Genomic DNA, 18,315 nt, shown 5'->3' with positions numbered 1-18,315 from the left:
CAGCTACAGCAGACTGTTGAAGGTCTGCACACGGCCGTCCCATGTAGGGCGGAGAGACAGCAGCCTGTTAACCTATAGTCACAATAATCCGATTAGACCTCCCTCTCTCTCTCTCTCTCTCCCCCCCTCTCTCTCTAGATTATTTATAATCCCTCGCCTGAAACCAACCCGGTGGTGAATCATGAATGTTCTCACGAAATACATAGGATTTGTTGCTTCCTCGCTATTTCTTTTTTTGAAAATCTGTTTCTGCGTCTTTCTACAAAGTTTTTGTGCTTTCGGGTGATACTAAAAAAAAAGTCGAAACGCTTAAGGGAAAAATAAAATTGCTGATATTCTACATCTGATTCATAAAACGCCACAGGAGGTTTAACGTCCATCACTTTGAAATCATCATTTCAAAAAGACTTCATAGAAATAATTTAATAGGACGACAATTAGTGTGTCTATGTGACTTGTCATGTTGATATTGATCTGACCGTTTGCATCAGCTTCTTTATTGGATGTGCTGTTATTGTGGTGGGATGACCTTGTTCTTACAGTCCTATAAGGCTGGGCTAAGAGGTTTACACTAGTAGGGTTAAGATTCGACCTCTGCATGCTGTTTCGATGCCACTCAAGGTGTCTTTATATATATATATATATATATATATATATATATATATATATATTGTTCTGTTGTCACCATTCAAAGATAGTCAAAGACTAAACATATAATAGAGATTCAAATGATGCGATATTATTAGAAATGTGTGACAGTTTTGTGGGATTTCTGCACTTCCTAACAGAGTTATTTACAGATATGTTCCCCTTCTTTCAGTAATTAATATAATCAGTTTGCTGACACCAGCTGCTGTGGAAAAACCAAGTTCATAACAGTCCCAGTGTGTGTTTACCCATTATTGTTATACCTTCATCTACGCCCACCTGAGGGCTCTGCTCTCCTGTGGCTCTTCCATCTCTATGGTATCGGCCTCCTGCTGACAGTCACTGTTGGCACTTCCAGAGATATATATGTGGTCAAGCCACATGCACAATCACTCGAGGAGGTGGTGATGAAATAATACTTTTCAGTAAAAAGGTTTCCGGTGAAGTTAGGGTTAATTTGAAATAATCACCATTTTTGAACTTCTCACTCATTGACTATATCTTGGATTGTCAAGTGTGTAATTATGCATGTTGTATCATCAGCCTCCCTCATTATTTGCATTAACCTTTAACATTTTCCTTACACAAATTAACATTTGCATTGGAATAAAAGAGACTAGGAAAAAAAAAAACCTCCTCATGTGTCAATACTCATTTACGCAAAATGGGTGGACAAAGTGTGTTGGAAAAACCTTAGTAAAACAGAATAGAACTCCAGTAAACGGCAAAATAGATACAAAGTTGTATACACGTCTCTATAATAATCACTGAATATTTTAATGTACATAGGATTCATTGCAAGGCTGTTGTGTTAGACCACATTCAGAATTTCAAATAAAACAAATGTTTGAAAAATCATGTATTGGAGTGGCTTATATTATGTTGATTTATTAATCATTTATTCAGTATTGAAGTTGTGTCTTCATTGCAATGAGCACGACACATGCACAATAAAGGCGACACTATACTGTTTGTAGATCCCACAATATTGCAAAATGTAAGAGAAATACGCTGTTAACCGCATGACAGTAAAAGAAAATACTCAATATTTCCCATGTTGCATTAATTGAATTCATTTATTTGTTTTGCATTATATGCTGTTAAGGGAGCTGTATTATGAATTCAAATAAACACCCATGCTCACTGTGCTCAGCACTTATTGGACATTCTTACTGCGGTTAGTGGGCAATATTTATCTCCAGAAAAATGGAAGGGAACTGTTGATTATTTAAGAAGGCTTGCAGTTGAGGATGAGAACCGTTACGAAGACATGGTCCCAGATCCCATTTTTCGCATGTACAATGTCCCTCACGTGCTTCTGCACAGCAATACAGCGTTATTGTGGAGTGCTGTACAGCTTTGATGTGTTCACGTCAATGTACATGCATCAACTTATATTACGTGCAAAAAATAGCACAAGAATAGGAACACCATCACTTGCAGAGTTGATTAAAATCTAAATGACTAATAACTTGAATCCTTCTGTAGATGTGTGTGTGTTTGTGTGTGTCATGTACATTACTGGGTTGCTGGTTTTAAAATGAAAATACTTGACAAGACCTCAGTGCTCAAAAGCAGTTTGATATTTAATATCTTTAATCCCCCCCCCAAAAAAAATGTAGAGCAGTTTTGTGATAGATTCAATGAGCTAATAAGAACGAGATTTTTTGATTGATGATGTCTTCTATTTCTCTTTGTTGCATACTTTTTGATCAAATAGGTTTTGTTTAAGCTGGACGGAAGTGATCAGAACCCAACTCTAACAGGCACTTTAAATTTTAGGTCTGCTATTGAGAAGCTCATGTGAACATTGAGGCACTGTGGGAAAGGCTCACTGGCCAGAATGTGTTTCAAATACATCTTTGATCATCAGCACAGAAAGGGTGTCCACATTATTAGCATTGAAATGTTCCCTTTCCACCGTTATACTTCTGGGAAAGCATCTTTATTCAAAGGTGTTTTTTTTAATTATGTAAATACAATTTTCAAACATCTCCTTTCTTCTAGATGTGCCTGCATCCCAAATGCAGCCAATGTACTTCAATGTACTTCAGTCCTGATAGGGAAGGTTTTTGGCAAGCTCCTGTTGTCCTTTCCCCATTCAGTCGTTTATTTACACTCCCAAAGACCACAAGCAGCCAAAACACACCAACACACCACGGCCTCTTCTCTGACATACCTGAAGCAGGAGCACCATACAAAGATCTCCTGTGAGTCTCCTCTTGACACAAGTGCTCAACTGTTAAAGCTTCAGTAGGCGTGTGATGCTAAAGTCAACATTTTTTACAGGTTTTAACAGGGTTGCTTGTAACTAAGATTAGCCTGAAAATGACTTCCACTTATAGCAAAGGCCTAATGTGGTGATTAGCAATAGCTTGATTAGAAAGACTTCATACTGTTAATCAGTTAAGGTCGCCAGGAGAGTCAACACTGTGGATTCATAAGCTATGAGAGAACACTTACGTAAACCAAGGGCGGAGAAAGGTTGGCTTCCAGTTGAGGTAATGTAATATTCCACAAGAGGTCATGTACACATTTTAATCAGCCAGCAACGACCCCTAATTAGGTTATTTTTATAATGTGTTTTCATGTGGTTAAGAAAAACTCTCCATTACTGGACAAATCAACATCCTTTATTGTTAACATATTCTACAAATGCTGGTACAACTGATCAGGAAAGTAGTATTATTATTAAATACACTCACAACTTTACAAAGAATCAAATATACTGTATATATATTGTTAAGAAAGGGAAAAAAAACAATGCACATACACACACACACACTCGTAACGTCTTTGGGTGAGGCCTGAATTCCCAGAATGTGTTGACATCAGAGAAAAACCCCTCTGACCTCTCTGTTGAAATACATTACAAGTGATTGTATATTTCATCTATATTCTCACTCATGTATGTTATATCTATGGTTGTCACAGTGGGGATTGTGAGATCATGATTCCATTAAGAAGATAATTGGGCTTAAATAGAAAAATGCATTTGGGGTGTTTGCATGATTGACCTGTGCATTTAGCAGGCTCATTCCACCCAGCTGTAAGATAAGAGTGAGTTACCTAAAACCTCTCCTGAGGAAAGTATGTGGGACATCAGTGGCAGAATGGACAGCATAATAGTTACGTCAGTTACAGTGTAGTGTCAAGCCTTTCCAGCAAAATCTCTTTTTCAGTCACAACAACTTACACGTGATGCATCCTGGTCTCACCACCACCTTTTAGGAGTCCGGGGTCATCATGTGTAAGTTGGTTCAGCTTTCGATGTTGAACTTGGCTTGGTTATTTCCGTCTTTCACCATTCTGAATCAGCTTTTGATGTTTTTTTTGGAAAAGTTTGAAAGATAAGAAGCAGTTGAGTTCATGTCCTCCAAATGGATGAAGTCCAGAGGTTTTATCATCCCACATTGGAGCTCCCTGAAACAAAGTGTGATGTCAGACATATACGAAATATATTTTAAATGCACAATCCGCATAATACAACCAAATGCATAGCAAATCGTGTCGACAAAAGAGAGGACAACTGCACTGAATTCAGTAGTCAAACTGACTGACATGAATACGTTCCCTCATCCTTCTGCTGAAATCTGTTACATAACAGCTAAAGAGGGGGATGCTGAGATGGAGTCTCTGTGTCCACGTTCTCTTTCACACTGATCTGCCACATTCATCGTGTCCCTGGAGCTGTGATGTTGTGTGCACCGCTTGAGGAAAGAGTGATATGTGTGAATATATCCAAAAGTCACAAAAAAGTATGTTTAGAATGGTCATACAGTGTAGTGAAAGAGGTCCGAGTATAGTATGTTAAAAAGGAAGAAAAGCCCAAATATGTCATACAAAAGTCATTAAAGAAGGTATTCTTCCCTCATGGAAGAATGGTTAGAGAACAATATAGTATAGTAAAGTGTGTTGAAAACCCACAATATAATATGTTTAAAAAGTCAAAACAAGTCATAGTATAGTAAGGCATAACAGTCAGCGTAAATTGTGCAATTTAATATAGAAAACCACATTATTGTATTAGTAAAAGGAAATCACAGAAAAGTAGTTGTATAGTATTTTTAAAAAGGTTATTAAAAAGTAAAGTAAAAAAAGGCAACTATGCTATGACTTTTGAAAAACCTTTTCAAACATACTTTTTTTCATTTTTCAACATACTATTACTAACACTACTTCTATTTCAACTGTTATTAATACTGAAATGACTCCTACTCCTAAAAGTGGTATTCAAAATACCACTTATATTAGCAGTGGTGACACTGCAACTGATATTACTAATATACTAAATCAGCAGAACCAAATTAATGGATTTGATTTGAAGATTATCACTTTCAATTTCAATAGAGTTTTGTTGTTTATGTGTCACAATCTGTTGTGTTGTGATATTTCACCCTGTTAAAGAGCGTGTGTTGCGGGTTATTCATTGTTGTTATATTTATAACCATAACTAAATCTCAATACACGTAAGATAAGTAACTCTGACCGCTTCGCGCTAGTGATGAGGTGTAAAAACAAACCATGCTGCCTGCTAAAGAGCAATTACATGTGTACCGGATTCTCATCAATTCTCATCAAAAAAGAAAGAAAAACAAATCCCATTGAAAAAGTCTTTCGATACCAAGAAGCTTGCGGTAAGATATTGTTTAAATATATAAAAGAGTATGTTTTGGTAATTGTTTTTTATGTCTAGAATCGGATAATTTCACAAAGTGAGAAACGTTTGAAAAAAATTAACCATGGTTTAAAGGTCATTGTTAAAAATGTAATGCTATTATTAATTGCTCCGATGGTGCTCGGTACTAACATGTAGTTAAGAACTTGTACTTATTGCTAAATCTCGTGTACTCATTTTATGTTTCTGAAATGCGTTTTTATCTTCTCAGATTTGGAATAATTTGCTAGGAATAAGCAAGCACCATTGATTAGAGGTAAAGAAGGGAAGCCTGTACCTCTTACCCCTGTTGTTGCCGAGAACACACAGAGAACAACATCCTGAAACTCAGCACCTAAAGTTCCAGCAGAAGTGCCCACTAAATCCAGGAATAATGAACCTATCTAGAAAACACCGGATCCATGGACACAGAAAACAATACCCAGAAAGGCAGCACCTAAAGTTCCAGCAAACGTCGATGTGCCCCCTAAACCCAGGAGGCCTTTACCAACGGGACCGGGGGGGAAGCCCGAAAATGCCTAGCAACAGGTCTCCACAAAAACCGAGAGAATCCAGTGTACCAAGGCCAGAAAGACCCAAAGGAAGAACCTAAACCAATCCCCAAAATAAGACCACCACTTTTAACACCAGCTAAAAGTCAAAAGAAAGGAAAAGGAACCATTGATTATGTCAAAAAAAACACCGGAAACAAGGCCTCCGACAATTCCCCAAAAGTCTTTCAATCCCCCTTCAAGACGCCCGACTCTGTGAGAACAAGCAGCAACAGGAACAAGTGTTTTACCACCAATTCCACAGAAGAAAGCCATAGGTAGCCAACAGCAGAAAACAAACAAAAAAATCTGTACCAATTGCTCAAGTCAAACCAGAGTGGAATGACTCCACAATGCTGCCAGGAAACACAGGCAGAATGAGGACTCCAGCTATTGGAACAGAAATCCCACCCAACCAGCAATGCCCTCATTGCCCTCATTTGGTGCTAGTTATACAAATCGTGAGCTTCAGATGCCGCATCTTGCTTTCCTCACCGTAAGTGTGGCATACCCCCGAGTTTCTCTTTTCTTTGGTCCCTTTCCACGATTTTGTGGCCTTTTATGTTTTGAAGTTATGATGCTGTTACACGTTGGCCTATAGATGGCGCTGGAATAAGGCCGTTATGATGACGGTGAAGAAGAAGAGAAAAAGAGAGTCGTGTTTGAAAAGTGAGCAGTGATCTGCGAAAATGATGAATAAATGGAGACTTTCCCAGCAGCTTGTTGAGTGTGTTACTTTCTTCAAGTATGCAAAGATGCAAAGAGACGTCCGAAAAAAAAGGAAACGTTGGGACACGCAACATGGAGCTGGAAGAGCTACAGGATCAGCTAACGGAGCTACTGTGTCGGCTAAAGATTGAACAGCTAAAAGAGGTGTGTATCCAAGCCAAAGTTTCATCAGATGAGGAGAAAAGGCACACGTTGATTCGAGCAATTAATGAGACAGTTGATAACGTTTTTGAAGAGGAGGAACATGACGTAGCCGAGACATGGGTACGAGGGTTGTTAGCTACAGCTAAGCGCTTGAGAGAAACCGCGCCCGAATCAAAGAGGGATGTACAAAATAGCGAGGAGCTACAAAGGCTACAAAAACAGTATGCCGAAGTGCAGTTGACGACGTTTGACGTCGACCAAAAAACTCGAGGAAGAACTGCGGGATAAAATGAACAGAACACCTAGCTCCCCAGAGCTTCCATTCCCCAGTGGATGGAAGTAAATCTGTGCCATCGGGGGTTGAAATAAAAAGGTGATTGAATTTATAGCACTGAATATTTATGCATTGAAATTATGTACCTGAATGTTTTTCAACATTAAAACACTGAAAAAAAATTCAACCTAAAAAAAAAAAACTGTTACAATATTCAGCCGCAAAAGAAATCAAGGGTTACAATATTCAACCCAAAAAATTCAGCCGTGAAACACCAACATCCGGGACACTAAGGAAGCAATCGATTCTATATTCAAGATCAGGAGCGTGCGTCAAGCTAAAGGAGCGAGCACCCAATACACCTTCGGCTTCGGATTGTTGCCATGTCCAATAATACCGGGGCTTTAACTCTTCTTTATGCCATCAGTGTGGTTTGTGTCTGTAAGATTCCGTAATAGACAGCTGACATTTGTACATTAACAGACTGTATTGGACATGAACTAAGCGGAAGTTAAACAAGAGCGTACAGCCGCTCAGAATACGCCTCTTCTTCTAGTTTTGAATTCATTTAATGATGCTGAGATCCTTCGACAAGCTGTTAGGAGTGATTGGCGGAGTTTTGAAACCAGGAACGCGCTTGAAGAGGCACATGAGCCGCTGTATCGTAGTGGGGGAGGAGGGCAGCGGCTTTAACGGAGCGTGGAGACGCATAAACCTGACAGGACATGCAGGAATAACCGCAGTACCGCCGAGTGCGGAAAGTGGTCGTTGGAAGGATCCTTTTTCAGAGTGGCACAAGCCGTTCTCAGTTGGGTATTAAGCGGCATTCAAAGTCCACGTAACGTTAAATGAGTCTGCATGGCCATGGGTAAACTTTATTGAGGATCTGGCACAACACAGCGACCTTCAAGTAGCGCAGAGTCTTACATAAAGGGATGTACGTCTTAATGCAAGGCTTTAGAATTTAACTCAAAGGGATCCTGTATTTTCCCATAAAGTCTAAAATGAGAACCCATTTTTCAGTGACGGTGTTACGTGCCTACTGGTTTTTGAACTTACTGCTTTTTGAACTACTGGTTTGGCTACAGGTGCGTGTTTGTTTTCCCCCGGCAGGCAGGTGTTGTCTGCCTCCGTCACTTGAGTCGGCACACATTTGCAAACATATTGTTGAAAATGTTCAAAAATGCATCCCATATCCATTGCAGCGATTACGATTGTACAAGTGAGCACTTGCTTTCACTGCCACGTATGAAGAAATACATAAAAGAGCATTTATTAAAAGTTCGCCACACCTGGATTCGAACCGTGTCTCGCAAAATAATGTTGTCCCACAAAGCAGCTGTGCTACACACTCAGTCAACCAGGCTTATAGGATTTTAGCTGATTTGTATAGTTGTAATAAAGTTGTATATTGTCAGTGGTAAGCAAACGTTTTGGTTCAGGGTGAACATTATATGTTCTTTTATGTATTTCTTCTCTGATGGAATAAAGAAGAGTTAAAGCCCCGTTATTATGGGACATGGCTACAATCCGAAGCCGAAGGTGCATTGGGTGCTCGCTCCTTTTGCTTGACGCACGCTCCTGATCTTGAATCTAGAATCGATTGCTCTACCTTAGTCTCCCGGATGTTGGTGTTTTTGCGGCTGGCAAGGGGGCATATTCTCGCATAGCATTGCCCATCACCAATAACACCTGTCATGATGTCACCCTGAGCCCACGCACAGTGTTGGGACAGATTCAACTTGTCAAAGCTGTCTATCCAGTGGACGCCAAGCCAGTCACCCTCCGGCTAGATTCTCCAGTCAAATGTCGGGATATCAGCAGAGAGGACCTGCCTGAGCCTGGTGGAAGGACAGCGGAGGACGAGGAAAGGTGGGACCCACCAATCACACTGAATCACCTCGCACTGCCCCAGCAGCGACAAGTAAAGCAGATGTTGAGAGAGGAATGCAAAGCTTTCGCCAGAGATGATGATGACAACTGAAAATCAGGCTTACAGACACAACACCGGTAAGACGCAACTACGTGTCTGTGCCTAAGCCACTTCACAAAGAAGTAAAACAGTACTTAGAGGACTTGTTAAACAGGGGCTGGATCCAAAAATCAAGGTCACACTACTCATCTCCCATTGTCTGCGGAAAAAAGATGGGAACCTCCGTCTTTGCTGTGATTATAGAGAACTCAACCGTAAATCTCTGCCAGATCGCCATCCTATTCCCCGCATTCAGGATATGCTTGATAGCTTACATGGTAGTGCATGGTTTTCAGTGTTGGACCAAGGCAAGGCCTACCATCAGGGCTTCATAGAGGAGAGTAGTAGACCACTCAAAGCCTTTATAACACCCTGGGGCCTATACGAGTGGATAGAAATCCCTTTCGGCTTGTCGGCCGCACCCTCCGAATTCCAGCAAGAGTGCCTATCTGGACTCAGAGATGAAATTTGCAAGCCTTATCTGGAAGATAACCTGGTGCATAGCCAAACGGTGGATGATCACCTGAAAGATGTGAGAAGGTGCTTCAGCGCTACCAACAGCACGGGGTGAAGCTGACTGCTAAGAAATGTGAGCTCTTCAAGAACCAAGACCGATTTTTGGGAAAGATTGTATCAAAGGAAGGCTACACAATGGATCCTGCAGAAGTAGCCCCAGTGCAAGACATGAAGCAGAGGAAGCCAGCTACAGTGGGTGAGGTGCGGAAAGTGCTGGGATTCATCTTCTCCCGCGGAGGTGAACTACGACATCGGTAATCGAGAGTTGCTGGCAGTGGTATCTGCTCTGGAGGAGTGGCGCCATTGGCTGGAGGGGGCAGAGCAGCCATTTACCATTTGGACAGACCACAAGAACCTGACATTCATCCGGACGGCCAGGCGTCTCAATGGGCGACAGGCTCGTTGGGCCGGTTTCCTCAGTCGGTTCAATTTCTCTCTGACCTATCGCCCCGGTTCCCGCAACATTAAAGCGGATGCCCTGTCCCGACTACATCAGGGGAGGAGACTGGCCACCGAGGAGTCGGCACCCATCGTCCCCGAAACCCGGGTGATCGGCATGGTGGCCTGGGGCATCGAGACTGTCGTGAGGGGGGCGCCGCGCTCCCACCCTGCGGCGAGTGGCGTACCTCCACGAAGGCTTTTTGTCCCGGAATCTGTCAGGCCCCGAGTACTTCAGTGGGGCCACGCCAGCCAGTTTGCCTTTCATCCCGGGGTCCACCGCACCTTCACCTTCCTAGCTCGACATTTCTGGTGGCCCACGATGAGGAACGAGGTGAGGGACTTTGTGTTGGCCTGCCCCGTTTGCAGAGGTGGGACCAAGTCATTGTTATGCAAGTCACAAGCAAGTCTCAAGTCGTTGCCCTCGAGTCCCGAGTCAAGTCGAGTCAAAGACGAGGCAAGTCCCAAGTCGAGTCATAAGTCAAAGCCAACAAGTCTCAAGTCGAGTCAGAAGTCGTACCATTTTAGTTTCGAGTCATTTCAAGTCCTTTTATTATAGTGGGGACGGGGAACCCTGGGTGATGGTGCGCTGCCTCACAGACCTAGACTACGAAGGGAAGGGTAATGGTGGATCGACTGTGACTGTGTTATAGTACTGTAACGCTCACCCCAATGCTGCAGCGTAAATAAGGAGGCGATGACTGGCTTGTAACTCCGGTGCATTTATTTATATAAAACAACTCAACTTCGGTCACTGTTGGCCGTCACCACGCCGAACGAACACTTCCGCATACACGGACCCCCAAAACTCGGGTTGTCTCGTGTAACTACAGCTGGTAGGTGGTACAGAGCATAACGTGAACACATGCAACATCTGCATAACTGATTAACTCAGCTCATTACAGTACTTTAAAACGGACGTTGACATAATGTTGGCGAGGATTTCCATCGGAGTCTGAATCCGGGTTCAAAAATCCTGATTTTTGTAACCATGAACGAGCTGTCTCGTTGATGCGGTCAAATGGACTGCAGTGATTGGTTGTCGTGCAGGCAGCGCTCTCTGCATACAGGTGGCGGACGTTTTTTTGACAGATGCAGAAAAACAGAGCGGCGCGGCCGTGTGAAAATGTTTTCCCCCAGTTTTCATGGTAAGTAGCAAGTCTTCTCGAGTCAAAAGGCTCGAGTCCAAGTCAAGTCACGAGTCATCGATGGTAAAGTCCAAGTCGAGTTGCAAGTCTTTGTACGTTTTGTCGAGTCGAGTCTCAAGTCATCAAATTCATGACTCGAGTCTGACTCGAGTCCAAGTCACATGACTCGAGTCAACACCTCTGCCCGTTTGTGCCCGCAGCAAGGCCTCTCACCGGGCCTCTCTTCTGGTTATCACCCACAGACTAACGGGCAGACGGAGAGGATGAACCAGAGTGTGGAGACAGCTCTGCCACAGGTCTCTCACCTTTCGAGGTGTCGCTGGGGTACCAGCCACCGCTGTTTTCGGCAAAACAACCAGAGGTGGCAGTTCCGTCTGTGCAGACTCATCTGGACAGATGTCGTCGCATCTGGGGAGTCGCCAGAGCCGCCCTACTCCAAGCGGCTGAAAGTAGCAGCCGGGGGGCCAACCGTCGCCGGAACCCAGCGCCAACATACCACCCAGGGCAGAGAGTTTCGCTGTCCGCCAAGGATCTCCACCTGCAGTCAACCGCCAAGAAGCTGGACCCCCGTTTCGTGGGCCCCTTTGAGGTCACAAAGGTGCTCAGTCCTGCCGCAGTGAAGCTGAAACTACCGGCTTCTATGGGGATCCATCCTGTGTTCCATGTATCAAGGATTAAGCCCGTCGCCTGCAGTCCCCTGATGCCTCCTGCCCCGGACCCGCCTCCACCCACAATTGTGGATGGGCACCCTCACTGGAGGGTTTGCCGACTGATGGACGTTCGGCGTCGAGGGTACCAGTTCCTGGTGGACTGGAAGGGCTATGGCCCGGAGGACCGTAGCTGGGTATCTCGCCGGCTCATCATGGACCCAGGGCTTCTGACCGCCTTTTATCGGGCCCATCCCGAGAAGCCTGGCAAGGGGGGGTAGTGTTAGGGCTCGACCAGCCAGAGAGTTACACACCGGGTGGCGGGGACGAGCTGGGGGCGCACCGTTAGCTCATCCTACGGGGGACTTAAGGATCAGAACTGCCAGTGGCTTGCCGCGAGTTCGAGCTCTGTGTTTTTCCAGAGAAGGAGGTCGTTCTTCCCCTGTGCTCCTTTTTTGGAGATGCTTCTCGATTTCCAACGCAGAGCTTTTCCTGTGATTATTGAGAGTGAGTTTTTGATTGAACTAAGATCGCCCACGGACTAAGAGAGTTTTTGGAGTTGCCTTCTTTAATTCCCCCCCCCCCCCTGCCAATTAAGGAGGCAGTTCAATTATATAATTGAAGTGAGATATTCTATGCGATGTGATTACACTATAGCTCAAAGATCAAGACTATTCAAGTCAAAACAAGCTACCCGTGACCACGGCGGAGTAAATGGATGGTTGTCGTTGTGCACAATGACTTCATCTATTTAACACATGACATCAAGTTGAGATTCTATGTGATGTGAAATCTGTCATCAGATGTGTGTCTTGAATAAGGGACTCACCTTATAAGGGTTAAAACTGTTTGTTTTAAAACAGAACGAACGGAAATGGGAAATGTCGGGACGACATTTTGTTAAGCTGGGGAGAGTGTGGCATACCCCCGAATTACACGTTTTGGCCTATAGATGGCGCTGGAATAAGGCCGTTATCATGACGGTGAAGAAGAAAAGAAGAAGCGTGAAAAAGTTGTGTTTGAAAAGTGAGCAGTGATCCGAGAAAATAATGAATAAATGGAGGCTAACTTTCCCAGCAGCTTGTTGAGAGTGTCTTTCTTCAAGTATGCAACATAAGCGTGAGGTAGGTATCACAAAAAGTAGTCACATTCTATGGGTTTTGTGTGACACAATATTCACTCTTCATGCTTCATTTTGTAATAAAATGATAGGGTGCGGTTCCCGTGGTAACTCGGACACGGGCTGAAGTCTCTGTGTCTTTTTCTCACACAGGTGAACAGTACTGGACGACGAGTGGAGCCACTTGATGCCGCAGACGGACATCTCTCTCTCTCCCCCCCTTTTATCCCTCTCTCTATCGCCCCTCCCCCCCTCCCCTTATCTGTCCCCCTTTCTTTCTCCCTTTTTTATGATGTATTTATTATGTATGTATATGGATCGTCGTGTCAATAGCTTCTAAACAAATAACATATATATAATATATATATTTAAATAAATACAAATTTAAAAAATGAAAAACTCTGTCCTTCCCTCTCTCTCTCTCTCTCTCTTGAAGGACAAACATTCAGTCCCCCTCTCTCAATCCATAATTAAAGAAAAAGCCTCAATTATCTGTACCTTAACCATGAGGCTCAGAATTAAGCTGTTTTAAAAATGTATTGCTCTTTCAAATACTACAACTACTACTATAATGACTAGTACCTTTAGTAGTACTACTACAATTGATACTGCTACGAGTTTTTTTATGACGTATTTTGACATACAATACTATGACAGATAAGATAATAAGATAATAGTGTGTTTTTTTCATTGTAAAAAGTCATCAAAAAGTTATGTTTTAGTTTTTCCCAAAACAATCATGCTGCAGTAGAGCATATATCATTTAGAGACCATTTTATGTAAAAAGAAAAAGATCGTAAAGTCTGTTTTTAGAAATTATAAAATAAGTTATAGTATGTAAAAACAAGTCACAGTAAAGTATGTTAAGGATGTGTTGTGCAGCGTGCAATTAAAAGCTATGGGTGTATAGGACGTGGAAAAGGTCATACAACTCATACAAATGTTATGGTGTAGTATTTTAACTACAAGTCATACTATTGTATGTTAAAAATTGTTGCTGTTAAATAGGTTTACAAATTAATAAAAGTATGGTAACAAAAGGTATAGGACAATATTGCTGAAAATGAAGAGTGTAGAATGCCGGAAAAAAATGTCATAATGCATTATCTCGCAAAAAGTTATATGTTAAAAAAAGTCATTATTATGTTGAACAAAGTAAAAGTAGAAAAAAAAAAAAAAAGAATATCTGTGTGTGTCTCAGAGATTCCATGTACTATTCTCATTTCCAACCTTGGAGTGAACTAAACACAAGCGGCTTTAGCTTTTTAAGGAGTTGGAAATCAGGCTCTCGTGCCCTCGGACTATATCTCCATACCTCTCCTGCTGAGTGAATTGAATACACCCGCAGAGAGGCCAAACGCGGTGAGGCCGCCAGCTGATGCAAGTTGTGTGTGTGAAAAATTAACTTTGGCTAACCTCGACGGAAGGGAACAGGCAAGAAAAAATGACACACACTCCACCTGACAATTGAGGAAGGAATCTCTGTGCTTCTCTTGCTGCTCATTAAAAACAAAAAATCTGACTGAGAATGGCATCATTTTTGTGCCGGACAATGACCAACAATAGAACACAGTGTCTGACGCTAACAAGAAATGGAGCCAATTTCTGGGTAATAAAACAACAGCTGTGCTTGAAGGAGCATCAGCTATCCCATTTATTAATAGAACACTCTCATCTCGTTGTCTCTATCTCTCCCTTCCTGTCGTCCACTGCTTTCACTTCCTGCCGATGTAGAAGTTGGAAACCTGAATCATGTTGCCCTGCTTGTTGCTGTCGGGGCAGAGAAACCAGTCCATCAGTGCAACCGCTCGACTTGGCAGAAGAAGGCTTTTCACAACAGTAACAATTGTGAGCTCACAGCATCTTTTAAGGCCAAGGGATCTGGCTTCAGCTGTCTGTGTGTCTAACCAACACTTACAGGCCACAGTAATCACTGCAAAGGACGTATTGATGCATTCATAATGCCGAAAGTCGTTTTGAGTGTATTTCCTGCATTTCTTTTTGAATGTGGCTTATCAAACACACAATGGTTTCAAATTGGAGTTCTAAGAAAATCCACTGTGCATCGATTTAACATTCATGTAGAGTTGAATTGAAAAGGTCAGAATGTGCCCTTTTCAGCAGCAAAAAGGGGGTCGAATCATGTGTGCTCGCATTATGACATTATTAAAGTCTCGGTGACTTGTTATATCGAGTGATCAAAACAATGGACAAATTGTGCTAGCTTGTGCATAGTACTGGAGTTTTTGAGGTCACGTGAGTCTAAGAAAAAAGTATTTTTTGTCTCTTCCATCCATATGACTAATCATCTTCATAGACGGAAGTTAACCCAAGGAGAACTGATTCAAATGAGCGCTTTGAGAAAAGACAAGTCGGCAGCATCCCTGTGGGAGACGCAAAGGAACTAGCCTTAATTTCTAGAAGCATAATGACACATGCACACCAACACACATCCACGCAGCACCTACACTTGTGCCTGCAGGCTGCGAAGGAAGTTTTCGATGTGATCTTGTGGCATATCCCCTTCCAGGTGAGCCAGGTAGGTGTAGAGTTTAACAAAGGTGTTGAACGGGATCCTCGCAGGGCCGCCCTCCTCGTCCTCCGTCAGGAGCTCGCAAGCAACCTTGAGGGAACTCATGAGCGTCTGAGAGGGTGTACGCAGGAACACAAGAGAAACAGACATTTTTTCGAAGGAAATATAAGAAAAAACTGAGGTCAGCATTGGAGTATATACTTAACTTGAACTTATATGCATGCGCAGCAACCCATGACAGGTTACAAAAAAAGGAGCAAAATACAGGAACAAGTGCAGAACATGACTGCCATCATGTGCTTAAAGTGTTTAATACCCTCACTGAGCACATTGTGTTGTCAGTGCTGAGCTATGAAGCTGTCATCTGCATAGTTCTCCGCGCGTGAGGGAAATTCTCTTTAGTGTCTCTGCTGCTCTTTCTGCTACTTTGAAACAAAATCATTAGCTTAAAAGCATTCAAGTAGTCAGAGAAGGATTGATCTGTGGAGTCCGGGGACCTCGACGGACCTTGAAGTCTGGATCACTGATGTCTAGTTTAAACTCGAGAAGACTGGACTGTGAGATGATTATGAAAAATATTTTTTAGGATCTCCTGCTGTGCGTGGCCTCCCAGTAGGTTTTAGGCCTCAAAGGGAGTGGCATAAAGTGGTGTTAGCATTTATATCTGGCCTAATATAACATCTTACCACTCCCAGAGAACTGCAGCCCAGGGCAAAAAACTCCATCCAATTGATGTCTGAGCCAAAACTGCCCAGCGACAGCAGGGTCTCCAGCTCAACCGTGGGTAGACACAGACCCCTCCATTTCTCCCGCAGTTCCTCCTCGCTGCACGTTTCCCTGATGGATAGCTGAGATCGGGTTGAGGGATCAGCAGGTGCGGGGGAAGATGAAGGGAAGAAGAAGAAGAAGAAGAAGAAGAAAAAAGGTTATCTAGATTAACAGATGAGTGCATTAATGAACGGTGAATCAGCAAGCCGTTGTTTATCAGCCACATTGTGACGACTGATGGAGGACTTTCATGTTTGTAATTAACACAAAGCACGGATTTATGGGCATACGGGGGGTCGGTTACCGCTCCGAGCTGGTAGATTGAAAAGATGAATGTCCGGGTGTTACTATCATGTCTGCAAACAATACTTTTTTTGCATTCATTGTTTATTTGTGGGCATGAAGTGAGCAAACCTTTTGGAATGTACTTTTTACAATAAGTCTAAACTTGAATGAGTCACATGGGGGAGACGACATCATTGCAATATGCAGATGCAGCTAAAAAGAAACAAAATAAAAGACTAAGCAAAATGGGGGTATCAAGATTGTAGCAACTTATAATCAATAGCTATATTGAAAGGTCAAAGAGCAGGTTTAAAGACAGTAGATAAAGCAAAAGTTGTGATTGGTTATTTAAGGTGTGGTCCCGTTGTAAGGACAGCACCTGTTTATGGAGAGTCTTTAGAAGACCAGGAGTCATCCTGCTGTCCGTCTTATAGGTGACATTCATCTCCAGCCTATCCTTCACAGGCAGACGCTCTCCTTTAGACAGCGCAGTGAAGTATCTGCGGACACACAAACGCACGCGCACACACAAACACATTTTAAACACACATTTCTATTATTAAAAACACAGTGCTTGGCTTTAACCTGTTTGTCCCGCATCTCCTCTGTTTTCATGGCAAAAAGAGATGGCTTATTTACTGTCCTTTGCTGTAAACACTGCCAAGCTACATTGGCAAATAAAAGAAGAGCTGAAATGACTTTCCTTAGGGGTAGAACATTTCCCTCCAGTTATTCCAACGTGCTTTTTTTTTACAGCCGGTCAATGCAAAGATGGCCACTATAGAGTCTACTTCCCCTACATACACGAAGTAGCCTGGAGAAACTGTTCATGGTGTTGCTTAAGGGATCAAGATTGAACTTAAGCATAATCACATGTATCCCTTCCCTGTACAAAACGACCACTGACAAGAGATTGAATCTTACGCTGTAGACCACAGCAGCAGGTTCTCGGGCTGCGTACGGATGGCGGCCTTGGTGAAGCTTTTCAGGATGTCTGGCAGTTCTTGAGGGATGTCAATTTGCTGGGCACAGAACATTGTGTCTGGAAGAGGCATGGCTGCAATATAAAACATTGCAACATAGTCCAATTAGCAGATAGGAGCTCTAGTAGAGAGAACATCAGTGAGAAATAATCTGAACTAAAGTCCCAGCTCGATAGCCACTTAAAACTTCACGCAGTGACATTAACCAGAATATTAACTTAAAAATATAATGGTGGTTCAGGGATCAAAAGTTGCGGTTTCAATATGTTTGAGAGGAATATGAAGTTAAAGACCATAGCAGCAATATTTAAAAAAGATAACATCTCTAGATGTATTTCCTCATCTTGACCAATCAGATAAATTCCAAATTGAAAACCATGTTTTAAAATGAACGATGCGTCCGTCAACTTGAGAGGCTTTTAAGTGAATGATGGAAGACTTCAAGTTAGTAAAAAGCCGAACGTGTTATCAACGGGATTTTCCTGACTCAAAGGTGGAAGTTAACAAAAGCTAAAACCGACGTGATTAACGGTGAATTTGCCAAAAAACACGAGATTAAATCAACATTCGTCCCGGAAAGGATGCAGTAGAAACAGGTAATTAACTGTTACATGATGTATCCGTTGATCAAGTATTTATACTTCTTGTTTTGGTATAGAAAGTCCAATAACCGGCGCCCTTACTGCAAGTTGCTCGAATGTTAAAATACTACCGCGAACTTTTTTGTACAACTTTACGGTCCTGAAGTTGTCAAACAACGATGAAACGTTATTTTGAATAAACCTACGAACCTACGAATTAAAACAATGTGCCGTTACCTGGATTCCTGAATAATGTTTAGAAAAAGGAGACAATATGAGAGACAGCCTGTGTGTCGCTTGCAGCACCGTTGCATAGCAACA

At 42.6% G+C, this 18,315-nt stretch overlaps 1 protein-coding gene across 1 annotated transcript; it reads right to left on the bottom strand.

The window, feature by feature from the left end:
- Positions 1-14,559: 14,559 nt before the first annotated feature.
- Positions 14,560-18,315, bottom strand: ropn1l (rhophilin associated tail protein 1-like). Its single transcript, XM_037456116.2, has 6 exons — positions 18,232-18,315; positions 17,355-17,487; positions 16,810-16,930; positions 16,064-16,225; positions 15,313-15,488; positions 14,560-14,614 (listed from the first exon to the last, which is right to left on the bottom strand). Exons 2-6 carry the CDS (start codon positions 17,483-17,485, stop codon positions 14,560-14,562), a joined length of 645 nt encoding a protein of 214 aa, XP_037312013.1. The 5' UTR covers positions 17,486-17,487; positions 18,232-18,315.

Source organism: Pungitius pungitius, chromosome 19 (genome assembly GCF_949316345.1).
Source record: "Pungitius pungitius chromosome 19, fPunPun2.1, whole genome shotgun sequence".
In the NCBI taxonomy this organism is placed as follows: domain Eukaryota; kingdom Metazoa; phylum Chordata; class Actinopteri; order Perciformes; family Gasterosteidae; genus Pungitius; species Pungitius pungitius.
This window is presented reverse-complemented; position numbering and strand designations above follow the sequence as displayed.

What these genes read in the sequence shown, in the direction of transcription:
- ropn1l (XM_037456116.2), bottom strand. Translation starts at nt 17,485, where the DNA reads ATGCCTCTTCCAGACACAATGTTCTGTGCCCAGCAAATTGACATCCCT. An exon ending in CTGCTGCTGTGGTCTACAGC is followed by an intron (nt 16,931 to 17,354) that starts GTAAGATTCAAT and finishes GTGTGTCCGCAG; the next exon opens with ATACTTCACTGCGCTGTCTA. An exon ending in GCTGCAGTTCTCTGGGAGTG is followed by an intron (nt 15,489 to 16,063) that starts GTAAGATGTTAT and finishes ACACCCTCTCAG; the next exon opens with ACGCTCATGAGTTCCCTCAA.